Source organism: Tachysurus fulvidraco, chromosome 5, assembly GCF_022655615.1.
Source record: "Tachysurus fulvidraco isolate hzauxx_2018 chromosome 5, HZAU_PFXX_2.0, whole genome shotgun sequence".
Lineage (NCBI taxonomy): Eukaryota > Metazoa > Chordata > Actinopteri > Siluriformes > Bagridae > Tachysurus > Tachysurus fulvidraco.
The window spans coordinates 21,865,767-21,881,049 of NC_062522.1; the positions used below are offsets into that span (position 1 = coordinate 21,865,767).

Sequence of the window (15,283 nt, forward strand, 5' to 3'; positions counted from 1 at the left end):
ATTCAGTGATTCTGGACATTCAAATCATTACACACACCTGTGCCGTGGCTCCATAGATTTTTTGAGCTGTGTTCCAAAAGACGTACTACACACTTCCACTATGCCCCTGTGTACTGTAGCATCTAGTAGATGAAATTTATAAAGTTTGTATCATCTCAAACAGAAAGCTAACGCTGCCTTACTAACCGGGTATAAGCCTTTTCCCAGTCGATGACAAATGTTGTCACATGCACGTAATGTGACGGCGCTAGCTTTTTATTTCAAAGACATTCCATAGATATCTTGTCTCTTTAGTCAGTTTTGGTTGTTTTCTGTGTAGTTACTCCACCTGATCAGTTCCAGCTGAACCAAGTGAAGACCGGACTTTGTTCACTTTTATGCAAATAAGTTGTTAGTAGCCCCTTCCTTATCGCGCTGAACTCCTCCCACTGAAGTCTAGAAACATCTCCTACACTGAGTTGGCTGACATGTAAAGTAAAGAAATGAAAAAAAAAATGGAGATTTAACTCTAATACTTCACAGATTAAGACTTAAATAATTCACTTTAATGAGCTGTGCAAATAAATAAATAAATAAATAAATCACTGCAAGTGTTACAGTGGCAGGGGAAATATTTGTTTACGGAAAATTGCTATGATTTTAAAATCTTTAAATGTAGATTATAGTAACATGGCTCTCGCTGTAACATTATTTATATCACACGTTTCTACTAATTCACTCTAATACCTCATTATACACGTCTCTGTAGTTGCAGCTCATACCCTTGTATGGAAGAGACTCCATATAATCGATAAATGCTCATAAATCTAGATTTTAAAGAATATCTGCAAGATAGAAACACGTAGAGTTGTCGTTTTGGTGCCGTATTTATGCAAAGAGATTTTTTGGCCGCACTCACACTACGCCTGCTTACCTCGTACCGTGCCCAAGCACCATTGTCCCCGGTGTGGCCTAGTGTGTGTACACTCTACGCCACAGGAAAGTCTTCAGGACACTTGGAACATGACAAGCTGCACTTCTTTAGTATTTTCCCCAAAGAGAGGAAAAAATAGAGACCAGGGTGAGGATTGCTGTTTATAGCTGCTATAATGTAGTGCTTTGTGAACGTTCCACAAGATAAAATGGAACTATAATAGAATAAAAAAGTGCAACATATTATTCATTCATGAACTGAAAACTGTAGTCGTTGAAAAATTGATGAGGCGTACGAGGAATAAAGCTCTTCACGAGGTGATGTCAGAGGAAAATATTACCAGCTTCACGGGACATCACAGCCCTCCACAGTTGATTGTTTTTCCGTAAAAGCATGGCCCATTTTCTTTTATTCATTCCATAACTTTTTTTTTTTTTTTTTTCGTTAAAACAGTGTAGAAGCACTACAGTACTTTTTATTTCCTCTTGTCTGGGATGTTTGTTTTGAAGGGACATGCTGTATCTGTAGTTACATTTTAGGCTTCTCGTTATAGAGTACCAGGGTTGTGTATCATTAAACGGTTGTGTTACTGTTTCCCATTTCATTACGATGAGACGCCGGTATAATGTCACATCCCTGGATGCATCCGGCGGTAAATATTCACCACTGAGTTCTGAAAAAAGCAAACTAAATGCCATCTCAATTTAACTCTATGCATCTCAATTACATAAGCAGGAGTAACTGTATGTAAATCAATAGTCTAATGATCTCCAAATGTCAGCTGATAAAGAATAAGCGCTCCACTCTTAATAGTTTCACCATTCAATGAGTTTGACCCGCGCATTACCCTCTCATAGAAACTCGGTCGTGTACTCTTGAGATACAGCTCTTTTCTGAAGAGAAGTTTTTTTTTTATTATTATCTGGCTCAGTCTATAGCAGTAATCATACATGGCTCAGCTCAGATAGCTTCAGATGGGAAAATTGTTCCAGTGTCTTCACCAAGTCTGGTTCCAACTCATATTTTATAAGCAGTCGAATCTTTTTCCTGTCTCTCTCAAACGAGCCTTTTCCAATGGATACAACTCATGGACTAATTCTCCAGCCGTTCGCCAGTTGACTCAGGTTATACCGAACAAGAGAAATAGAAATTGTGGCTTGCTGAAGGCGGTGTTATGGCTGCTATGACCTCGTTTTTCATGAACTTTAACAGAAATGCACAGAATGTTCAGCTTCAAACAACAGCCTGTTACACTACACTGTTAGCCATGAAAATATCCAAGTTAATGTAATAAATTTTATTACAGCCTCCTATCTATAATCACATTGCAGTTCAGCACCACCCTGTACATTCTGTTTTTCTACCAATTATATATATGTGTGTGTGTGTGTGTGTGTGTGTGTGTGTGTGTGTGTGTGTGTGTGTGTGTGTGTGTGTGTGTGTGTGTGTATACAATTTAATATTCATATTAGACTTATTTTTAAATGTGTATTTATTTATCCCCAATGACCTAACCCTAACCCTAGGCAACTGTAGCAAGGAAAAACTCCTTTAGATGGAAGAGGAAGGAACCTTGAGAGGAACCAGACTGAGGAGGTTGTTGTCCTTAAGACCACATCTCTATAGGCCTCAGGATCCTCACAGGTTTGGCCTCATCTCAATAAAGGTCCTGTTAGGACTCAGCTCGGACTTTGGTCGCGTGCATGTATTTATGTTCCTTGTCACGTGTCTGCCCCACCTTTGTCTGCTCCTCCCGTCTCCACACACCTGTTTCCCATTGTCATCACCTTGTCTATTTAAGTGTGCCGCGTTGCCTTGTGCAGCGCGGAATCTACTGTTGTCTTGTCCTGTCTTTAGGCCGTGTCATGTTTAGTGTTCTTTTGTTATTAAACCCTGTTTATTTGGCTATCCTGCATTTGGGTCCGTTTTATCCAGTGTTCATGACAGGTCCGAGATCTTCATGACTTTTTCATCAAATATTGGACTTTTGTTTATAAAGGCACACATAACTGGCACACATTCCTATTTTGCATAGAATATACTTATGCACATAACACCTGACATAAACTTATTTATTGTACACATACTGACATATTTATCTGCACTTGTTCCATTTCACTTTTTTTTCTAGATGCTAAACAGCATTTTATTGCTATGTACCTGTATTATGCAATGACAGTAAAGTTGCATCTATCTATCCTGTACATTTCTGGTATTTGGCAGACAAATTTGACCCTTATCCTGAGCTACATAAATTTTTATCCCATCTATCTATCTATCTATCTATCTATCTATCTATCTATCTATCTATCTATCTATCTATCTATCTATCTGTCTGTCTGTCTGTCTGTCTGTCTGTCTGTCTGTCTGTCTGTCTGTCTGTCTGTCTATCTTCAAACTCTTCAAATCAACAACTGAGAGCATGCAGCACAGAAGTTCATATCTGTCTACAGACTCATACCTACAGCTCAACAAGCAGCACTTCTTTAAATAGAGGATACTATAATATGTCCCACCGAGTCATGTGAAATTTTTTTCCAGACTGATAATGACAAGGACGTGTTCAACTATATCCTGAGAATCCACCCCCCAAGTTCCCCCACTCTGGTTCAGCCTCTAAACTAATGGCGCATGCCTACTGACATCTCTAGACTGACTGAGCGGGATCGGTTAGCGACATGCAGCACATGGCGTCGAACACGCTCTTTTGCAGCAGCACTGCTCACGATGGAATTTACTTCTACATTTCATTTCCATTTGATTTAGCTTTAAAAAGGATCTGTAGAGAGTTTCTTTAGTAAGCTGGAACCTTTCTACTTTCCTAAATATCAGTGGACTAGTGTACTGTATAACCCCCTAATATGGATTGGTGTACTACAGACTTCTATATTTCAGCTATCTTATGCAGTTTCTACTTGAATTGGTGACAGTGCTAGCACAGGATTCTACCAGGGAAGGCAAATATGAAATTATTTTCTCTGAAAGCTGTGCACATGTCTATTGCATGAGAGCTTTGGCTGAATGTGTGTTACGACACATGCTAGCTCAAGTCCGCGGTGATTTAGAATAATTGCTAGCTCATCTAAATATGGCAGGGTTTGCTTCAGTTGGCATTCATTTCTGCAACATCACAAAATCCTGGAGCGACTGGACACTTCGGAGTAATCCGACCAGTGTTGTTCTATTTAAGCACTTTAGATACTGATTGTAGCATGAAATAGAATGTTCAATGTTGAGTTTCGAGGGACGACAGTCTGATTGCGACGAACAGCTACAAACAGGCGCAACAGAGCTAGCACTGTTCTAACAAGCTGGTGATGACATACTAAAAATATATGATCAATGCCCTCAGGTTTGTTGAAAACAATCTTGTGTGTGGCAGCGTTGTTTTAATACAGCCGGAATTGGCCCACGGGAGCGCAGTGTCATTTGAAATGCACATTACTCCTAATGGCCACGCCATTACACATAGCTGCCCTTAAATTAGCCCTGCTCGCCTGAACGCCTGCTATTATGATAATATTCTGAAATTTATTTGTGCAGAACCCCGACATGCTGGAGCGCATTTAAGGCCATGATGAAACTGCTGTATGTAACTTTGCATTAGTAATCGGCGTAGTGAAGACCTCGACGAAGGGTCTTGTCAGCGTGGAAGCGCCAGTTTTATGCCACCGGTTGTGTAGCGAGTGTAAACCGAAAAGGCTGTGAGGACAGCAGTACAGGACCTCTTGGCTGAGCCTGCGAATGTGTGTGGGAGTTGGCATCCTGCTCTCTTACAGGTAGATGACAGGAGGGCAGGTGTGAGTGGGTTGAGTCTGGACATGACCCTGACGCTCTTGCTGTGAGGATTATGAAGGGAACATGAGAGAAAAACAAACCTCATGTTTTAAAAAAAAACAGATTTACTGTGACTTATTTAATCATTCAGACTGGAGCTCTTTGCATATATGGGTTTCTTGCATGGAAACATCTTATTGTTAGTTTGTTAAGAGCTATTTTTCATCACCTTTTCATCAACTAATAAAGATTTGGGCATACACACAATCAAATGTTTCAAAATGACGCAGATTTAGGCCAAATCACATTGCGTCAGATCGACACAGCAGACATTCAGACAACGGCCTCTTCGATTCACGTGCATCTGCAAAAAGGAACGTAGCAATCACAAAAAAATGAAATGTTGGATGGACTGATAATATAATAGATAGTGGATAATGTGTTGCTACTCAACTTTATTACCATTGAAATAAATTATAATAAACACTATGGAAGAGAACAGATTAAATACAGGAAAGCGAGTATTTCCAACATTCTCTCAGTGTTATCAGCTGTGCAGTGGGGAAGATCATAAGAACAGCAGCAATCGCAATTTTTAGGTGGTTTTACAAAGATATGCAGCTACAACGTTATCCTTTTGCCAATCAGACGTCTAATTGAGCCTATCGAGATAAAGTGGGCAGGGCTTCTAAGTGACGTCAACTAATATCGTAATCCAGCTCATGCCAGATTGGCATGTGGATCGGATCGTCAGCTGTTTTATTCAGGGAAAAAAAGAAAACTGCTTTTTGCCGTATTAAGTGTTAATAAGTGTTAAACGATGGTGCTCCATTACAAAGTGCACAACAGGGTTACCTTCAGAATAATATTAATGAATGAAATGTTGCTGAATACCGTAGAGAAGCTCACACTGTTATATCACACAAGCCTAAAGTGACGACCGGGTGAAAGTGGAATTTATTTTGGAAAAGTGGAACATAAGTGGACAAATTTAAAAAAATACTTTTTTAAAAATGAAAACTGGCTAAATCGACTCTATAGCGATATTATTAGCCATTATTACTTCTGTCCCTCTGGCAGAAACCTTAATGGCTCTTATGTAAAAATTCCAACTATTCACTAATCCTTTTATTGTTCCTTGAATTGATACGACTTTTGCGCAGGGGCAGCACAAAGCTCGATCCTGAGCTCGGATTATTATACATAAGTATGTAGAGCATGGTATTTATTGCATTAGACTGCTGATGTAATATGTTATTAGTCATACAATGTAGTGTTCTGTACTGTTGTAGTAATGGAGTATTATATCCGTCAGAATTAGCACTGAGGAATACATGTAATTCATGATTTTCTATCAGTGTTGTATTTACATGTAAAAACCATCTGCATGAGACAAATCCCAGTATGTTTTATGCAAATAGGGTCATACATGTCATCGCTTTTCACTCTGCAAGTGCTAAGATATTCTAAGTGATTTCTAGTGACATTATCGGCATGTTTAGGATACAGCATCGAGTTATCCAACCCAAGGAAACTCTGGATTAGGAAGCTGGATTTTTCATCTTTACATGTACATGGTTCCTTTTATACTCAATTTTATTCAGCTGAAATATATAAACAGACAATAACAATCACCAGCAATAATAAATGGTTACGTTTGTTTTGGGAAGTCCTGGCCATGGGTGTGTTCTGTGCTCCAGGCTTCTTAAACACCACTATCTCACACAACCACAACGCTCTGTGCAGATCCAGGAAACAATTAGTTTGGCAAATAATCTGTCAGGAACTAGTTATTATCTGTGTGCCTAGCATCACATTATGCTATTGTTTATTATTCTTTTAGCAATGTGTTGACTATTTAATTACTTTGAAATTCTCAATTACACACTAGAGTCCTCACATACAGTTCTGTTCTTAACGTTTTATTTCAGACCTGCAGCCTTGGCCTCTTTGTTTTGCCTCTGGAATTGACTTCTTGATTTAAAAAAAAAAAAAACGGAATGCAGTGTAATTTAACCTATAATCTCTGCAGCTTATCCCTTGACCTTTTAACCCTTTATGTTTTACAGAGGCTGGCCAGAGAGGCGGAGCAGATCCAGACTTTGCACCCCTGGCGAGACAACATTACAGTAAGTGTGTCTGTATTTGTTGATTTCTAATAGTAGTCATGTGGACTGCACTGATATTCATTCAGGTATCTTCATCCAAGACTGTGATAGTGAAAAAGTGCTATATTTTGTTACGATCGCTCACTGACGCTTAGGGAATGAAAAAGACTCTACAGAGACGATTATTTCCGAAACGAAAATTTAAACACCGGCTGCCTTAAACACCCGAGTAAACTCAACTCGATAGTAACCATTGTTTCAACTCACAAGTATTCAAGACAATGAATTACAGTAAGTTTAGTTTTCAAAAACGTATCAACGCAAACCTTCTCGAGACAACTGGAGTTATAGAGAAGAAATATGTTGGCATAACTTTGTAGGGCTGTCATGTTTAATGACCATTATAGACGGTGGGAGATGATTTAAACATGGGGTAAAAGTATAAAACGTAAGTAATACAAATTACTCCAGTTTAAATTTGTATATCCAAGCATTTGACACTGCCAACTTTCAAGACTTTTAACAATGGATATAATCACAAAACCAAACGCAGTAAAGAGATTTAATGACAAAAAACAAGAAAACAGGTACACAGACAGGCAGGCAGGCAAAACAAGACCGAACACAGAGCTGACAGGAAACAGGAACATTGAAACGACTAGCACCAGAGAAGTAAACAAACAGAGAATATATAGGTGACAGGAACCAACGTCAAAGCAGAGACAATCAGAGACAAAGACAACACACCTGGAGGAAAGATTGAGTACAATTAGTGTCCATGGTTATAAATAAGTGGGCGGGGCCAACAATTAACAGCAGGGAATGACAGCAGACAGAAACAAGGAAAACACAGACAGACTCATTACAGCTACAAAAGATGGGCATTTATGAGATAAACCAACTATATGTGCTGTCTGTAGAATTAAATCGAATTAATACATACATACAAATGTTACTATCCAACCCCCATTATTACTGCATCCATTAGTGGAAAAATGCCACCACGGTACAAACAGTTAAAGTGGTCACTATGGTTTACTTTATCATCAAAGCCAAAACATTACTAGTGTGAAATGGGGAAAAGGGGCAGGGCTTCACTTCGTATCACAGAGTATGACACACTTGTGCCGATCTCAGTTAGCTCATCTGCTATCCAGTGCGGCGCTTGTATGCAAAATACATAATCACCAGCGTGTCTGATAGTCTGTTAAATATTTATTTTCCATCTCAGCCCATCACCCGTGCCTCTGAGGCACAACCCACCGTTTCAATACCTCTGGTCTGGAAAATGAAGTACTGACACGGACTGCTTGATAAGTCAGTCGGTGTCATCTGATCGTGTCCCACATAATAATCTGAAAGCAGCCGAACATCCAAGAGCATTTTTACACCCCTGCAAACCGCATTACTGTGTGTTCTAGCCCCTGTTCACAGCCACATACTTCAAATATCCTTTACAAAAAACACCGGCACCACACACACTCTGTCGTCTGTCTCCAGGGAGACCACGCTTGCTGTCATGCTACACTTCCTACAAATGGAATTTTAACCCCATGCCTCCCGAGGGATATTTGAGAAAAGACTCTAAAGCTAATAATTATGAAACCTCCTCACTGCGAGAGCACATTTCTGTTCATGGCTGCTTAGCCACTGCACTCACAGGGAGGCGGGGAGAGAGCTGCCTATCACTCCACACACTCCTCGCTTAGAGCTCTGCAACTAAATGTGTTTTATAGCATCACATGCATGCATACAGACATTACATGCTTTAGAAATCTCTCGCCTCAGTGTGTTCTGCACGGGTAAAGTACTCGCCTTTTGTCTCTCGTTGGTCTGTGTTTTTTCCCCTGATTTTATTTTTTTCTGATTTAGAACAACAGGCTTATGCTGAATGCCACAAATCATCCCTCACTGTTTAAGTTTCTTCTTCTCTCCACATTAAATTCTCTCTCTCGCTCTCGCTCTCTCCCTCCTCCCTGTTATCAGCCCTCCTCATTTCTAATCAGCCATGAAAACAGTTTGAAAATGTCATATTGTTGCAAACACTGCAAATGAGACCTAATGGGGGTGCAGGCATTAATAATGTATCTCAGAGCTGATTTCATTTGCTTTTATAATTAGCCCCAGGTAATGAAGCACCGTGGAGGCCCGAACCATTTCTGCACCTTCACACAGGAGAGAGGGGCGAGACATGTCCTTTAGTGAGGACGAGTGTCTTTGTTGATTCTGGATTCCCTGCTCTCCCCCTCTTTCTCTCTCTCTCTCTCTCTCTTTCTATCTCCCTTGTTTGGCAAATGTACACTGTTTCTTTTTTTTTGGCTGAAGACTGCTGACTGACACTGTAATTAGATTAGGCCTCCATGCTTTTTGGGCACATTAGGGACCCAGAGTGAAAAGCATGTTAAAGCAGTTGGAGGGAGGAAAAGAGACTAAGGGAAAAAGCTAGATGGAAGGAGGGGAACAGAAAGGGTGTGAGAGAGAGAGAGAGAGAGAGAGAGAGAGAGAGAGAGAGAGAGAGAGAGAGAGAGAGAGAGAGAGAGAGAGAGAGAGGTGTGTGCGTAAAAAATAGACAAAATAGTATAATAACGTAGAATAGTAAAAATGTTTGCGTGCGTTTGGATGTGTGCTGTGTACATACTCACCTCTCCTACATCATGTGGTGCATCTGCTTGCAGTACTTTGGGTAGTAGCGCTTTTAGGCTCCATCATCCTGTGCCTGAATACTGACTATTTTGTACACAGCCCTGCATATTCATCAGAATACTCACCAAAATATTAAAAAACACAACTGTGTAAACATAAAAAACACTTAGTGCTGTGTTTTCATGCAAAAACTAAAGTTATACATCCACCTCCAGAAATATTGGAACAGCAAGGCCAACCCTTTGCTCTGCAGTGAAGATACTTGGGTTTTGAGATAAAGATGGATATGAGTTTATATTCTTTTTCTGATATTTACATCTGGGTGTGTTAAACAATTTCAAATACATCGCCTGTTGTTTGCATCCATCTGTTTTTCAAGTGATCAGAAAAATCTGTACATGTGAGTGACAGCTGCTCAATGCTGTTCAACCCATTGTCTAAACAAGATAATATATCTATAAATATCTACTCTTAGTTTTTTGCCAAACCAAAAATAGACTTTGTTTAAAAAAGGATAAACCTTTGTTAAAAAGGATTAAACTAATATAGAGGATAGCCAATACCATCATTTGGAATTTTGATCGAGAAAATTCTTCTCTGTTCTGGCACCAAAGTGGTGGAATGAACTTACCCTAGAGGTCCGGACAGCTGAGTCACTGGCTATTTTCAAGCGGAGGTTGAAGACCTACTTATTCAAGAAACACTTCAACTAGCACTTCTTTCCTTATCTTTTGCATTAAAAAAAACACACACACACACAAAACCTTTGACACTTTTTCATTGTAACTTTGAACAAAAGTTTTAAACTCATGGTATCTTAAGTATGTAACCTAGTGAACCAGCATTAATGTAGTCAATGTTAGAGATTTAAGCACTTGTGTATGCCGCTCTGGATAAGGGCGTCTGCCAAATGCTGTAAATGTAAATGTAAAAATGATAGAATCCACTGGTGTACTAAAAACTACACATGGTAGGAGGAGAAAGTTTTCAGAAGTTTCCAGAAACATTCCGTCTGCCAGTTTACAGAGCAATGCATCCAAACGAATCAAGAGGAACTTCATTATGCAGCAAAACAATGGCACAAAACACACTGCCAACTCAGCACAGGGAAAATGTTTTAGACTGACTAAGTCAATCGCCAAACCTTAACTCAGCCGATCAGCGTTTTACCTCATGAAGAGGAGACTGGAGAGAATGCAACACTGCTGGTCACAGTCATTGTAAGCAACTCACATGCTAATATCCAATATTTAGTGATTTTAATTTACACTTTCATTTACATTAGGTCTGTCTGTACTTATACTTTTGCTCATCTAATAAATTGGGTGGTTTGTCTACTTTAAGGGAATCGACGTTCTGCTCTGTTGTAGAAAATATTTCATCTCAACATTACACTTTTATTCTCACTGTTGCTAAGTCATCTCACATAAGAAATTTGAAATCGGAGAAATAATCCAATTAAAAAAATCCAATTAAGTAAATCCTCCCAAAAAAAGTGGCCGTGATACTAATGTTAGAAAACCTACCATTTGTAAATGAAATATAATACAAACTGACAACGTGAATTTCATAGCCAGTGGTTAGATCAACTTGAATAATCAGTTTAGCTTTCAGTCATCCGGTGTCTGATTTGATTTACGATGATCACACATCTAGAGTAAAGGTGGCATCACTAGGGTCCTGAGTTCAATCCTAACCATGTCAGAGCTCAAAAACATCTCATGACACATGACACTTCACTGTTAAGTTAGCTGAATGCATGCTAATTTATTCAGAAATTGTTTGGCGCATTTACTCATGAAATTTGCCATTCATTAACATAATTACATTCAGAAAAATGCTCTTATCTGAGGAGATTAGAGCTTGCATGTAATTGTACTCCTAAGGAGACTCGCGATTCAATTTTTCAGCCAAGCTACAAGACTGGCAACTAAAGCTAAATCGCTTTTAGTTGCACACAAGGAATTGGTACAGATCTTATGAAGCCCAGTCATTTCATATTAATACTTTTAATGAAAGAATTAAAGAAAAGAAGAAAATCACATGCGCTTTAAATACCGTATGTCTGGTCAAAGTATGTTATACTATAAGCATTACACAATGTCACCTTATTGTATATGGATTCCTAAATGTATAAAGTATAGTTTAGATGTATTAGCAACTGATGTTATTTCTAAGAGCTATTAGACATGAAACTAGCAATAATAATCCCAGTCTTAGCACTACCTGTGACTTGTTATGATCACAGATTTGATTTTGCCTCTTAAGAATCTCTCCACAGCCGCGTGTCCCAGCCGCTCTTATTTATAAGTCCAGCCATTGTAACGAATGTGCCGGTCGGCCATTAGGGCCTTTACAGCGGGCTGTTGTGGTGAGGACTCGTTGTACTCACAGTAATCTCAACAGCAGAAGTGGGGCTGAGGCTCGTTTAAATCCATCTGAATGCAATAGCGTGTGAAATGGATATTAAAGTGGTTTATTGCGTCTTATTTCTCAAGGTCATTTGGGCTCACAGCTCTGTCAGGTTTGGTTTGTGACCTGGTTTTCTGTTGATTAATGCACAAACCTTGGTGTTAATTTTCTAGCTAATATTTATGTCTCACTTCAAGTATATGCATTAAAATAATCCTATTAAATTCAACTAGTCATATGTTGGTAAATAAGGCATGAACTGGTCATTAAAGCAGTCGGGATTTATAATCTGGTCTCTTTGAGTGTCTTGAAACTGCATAAAATAATATCAACACAACAGTACATAAGACTTTCCATGAGCCTAATTTCAAGTTCCTGTGTAGCAGAAACAAATTTTTATTTTCAGATTTTTTTTTTTTTTTGCTTGTTTCGCTTTTTAGGAAGTTAAGACTTGAACATGGATCGATGGATGGATAGATGGATGGGTGGATAGAAGGATAGATTTATGGATGGATGGATGAATAAATAAATTTGTGGATGGCTATTGGATGGATGGATGAATGAGTGGGTGGCTGGATGGACGGATGGATGAATGAGTGGGTGGATGGATGGACGGATGGATGAATGAGTGGGTGGATGGATGGACGGATGGATGGAAGGATAGATGGGTGAGAGCATGGATGGGTGGATGGATGGATGGATGGATGAATGAATAAATAAATTTGTGGATGGCTAATGGATGGATGGATGAATGAGTGGGTGGATGGATGGACGGATGGATGAATGAGTGGGTGGATGGACGGGTGGATGGATGGAAGGATAGATTGGTGAGAGCATGGATGGATGGATGGATGGATGAATGAATAAATAAATTTGTGGATGGATGGATGGATGGATGAATGAATAAATAAATTTGTGGATGGCTAATGGATGGATGGATGAATGAGTGGGTGGCTGGATGGACGGATGGATGAATGAGTGGGTGGATGGATGGACGGATGGATGAATGAGTGGGTGGCTGGATGGACGGATGGATGAATGAGTGGGTGGATGGATGGGTGGATGGATGGAAGGATAGATGGGTGAGAGCATGTATGGGTGGTTGGATGGGAGGATGGATGTATCGATTGATGGATAGAAGGTCCTTGCTTTTTTCAGCCGGTTAAGACATTGATGAATGGGTGGGTGGGGAAATATGGGTTAGTAAGAAGAATGATAGATAGGCGGAAGAACGGACGGACATACATTCAGACAGAGATGCTAAGTACTGAATACAGTAAGCATGTAAACAGTTCTGATCATAAAAAGAAAGTTAGAATGTGACCATAAGAAAAAGAATGTAAAGGGAAGAAACTCTCTCTTCGATTACAAAGCTGTTTGTTTTGCTAGCATTTTCTGTGACTTTTGCCCATTTGCCTGATTTGTCTGTGTTGCTGATTGATTATTCCGGTTTATGAATTTTGTGCTTGTTTTCCGACCTTTGTTTGCTGTTTTGGATTAATGTTAGTTTGCTTTTTTTTCATTAAACTGTTTTAAAGTAAAGTAAAATAATTTTATTGCTCACATCACATCACATCAACAATGACAATCGTTATCAATTGCAATTACATGCTTATAAGGTCAAAGACACACCAACTCTTCATTATAAACACTACTTTACACTCAGACTCTAAATGAGACCTGTTTGATTAGATGTGTTAGAAGGAAAGAGAGAGAGGGAAAGAAAGAATAGGGGAGAGAAAGAAAAGGACAGAACGACAGAGAGGAGAACTTGAGCTTTCCAGCCGAACGTGGCAGCTGCTGTATGTTTGAAATGCATTAGCACTAATAGCTGTGCCATTAGGGGAAAGACGAGAGGCACTCTACAGATGGAGAGAGGGGGGGAGAGAGAGAGAGAGAGAGAGAGAGAGAGAGAGAGAGAGAGAGAGAGAGAGAGAGAGAATTGGGTGATAGGAGAAGGAACCATCTTCCAGGCCATTTACTGTAATCATCATTCTCTAATCAATCAAACCTTTCATCATAAGTCAAGCATGTGTATATGTGTGCATGCAATAGTCTACATTATTGTGAGAAAGCCCTTGTGCTTGATAACACATGCAGTACACAGTACATGCACTTTGCTTTTTCCTCAATGCATGCCCACATGTACAATGCTCACGCGACATATTCATGCACTTTCTACCATCAATACACTTTCTATGGACAAAGATCTATGACTGCTCTGATCTCTGTCTCCTATCATGCATGCCTTATCTTATACACCTCCTTTCGCTAAGGTCGTCTCATCAAGCTCCTGCCTTTCAAACCCCGTCGGTTGGAGTTAGAACCGCAACTTGGAGCAATAGTGCTGTTGCCCACAGCAACTCAGCACCACTGTGTGTAATAAAGCTTTTGTTTGAGATAATTGGCTTTACAAAGAAAAAAAAGGGATGCCCTCTGTACTTGTCCCTTAACAGGCTGAAAAATTCATCTTGAAGGGAAACCATTCAGGCGAAAACGAGAGGAGGTCTATTTTCAGGCTGATCCTTGCCTTGCATTTTAAGTGCCTGCGCCTGTATGTGTGTGTGTGTCTGTGTGTCTTTCCTTTGTTGATTTAATTATACAATCTGTCCAAATTTCAGAGCAAGCGTCGCTTTAAAATCGGAAAAACGATTACCGATGAGTATAAATATATTTGGATATATTTATGTATGTACGTCAGACAGACCTTCAACAATATCAAGTATGTTGCAGAGGATTAGCGTTCTCCTTCTAGTGCACTGAGAGGCACTAGTGATTTTGGTGTGAATAGTTAATGATAGGCTTCAAGTTTGCATGTGAGCGTCTGTCCTACCAGACCAGTGGTGCTGCTGTATGTAAGGAGAAAGACACACTAGAAAAACTAAAATAGCAAGAAACCCACCACCTATAATGCACACACACACACACACACACACACACACACACACACACACCTGCTTTGCCGGCTGCCTCCAGCAGTTGCCTTGGTGACCCGTCTGGTTTGGTAATTTCAGCTTCCTGATTGCAGCACTAGCTGTAATTTGCTAAAGTGTCTCTCCTCAAGGGTTCACCTACTGTATCTCTCTCTCTCTTTCTCTCTCTTTTTCTCTTTCTCTCATCAACACACATTTCCTTCACTTGCTAAGCCTTAACAGTATCTTCACAACACCCCTTGTGTGTGAAAACTTTTGCAAGATGTCTACTTGAAATAAATAGATGACTTTTAGATGACACTGAGAGAAACCGTGTAATGCAATGCAAATGCTTTGCTATATAGGAAACTGAATAAGGAGATGAACTTGTGCACATCTGTGTTTGCCACCAAGTCATGCTCAGACAGTTGAGTGTTGGGTGAGTGTGAGACTGTGCTTAAAATTTCTTGCGTAATAGCAGCTCAGTTTCGATCCGGCACCCAACTGTTTGATTTGAA

General features: G+C 39.7%; 1 protein-coding gene across 2 annotated transcripts in view; it reads left to right on the forward strand.

Moving 5' to 3' along the window:
- Positions 1 to 15,283, forward strand: part of cacna2d2a (calcium channel, voltage-dependent, alpha 2/delta subunit 2a) — a 209,966-nt gene that overhangs the window by 98,749 nt on the left and 95,934 nt on the right. For both annotated transcript variants that reach the window (XM_027147165.2, XM_027147166.2), the window contains exon 4: positions 6,760 to 6,819. In XM_027147165.2, coding sequence (XP_027002966.2) covers positions 6,760 to 6,819 — 60 coding nt within the window. The remainder of the gene's footprint in view (positions 1 to 6,759; positions 6,820 to 15,283) is intronic.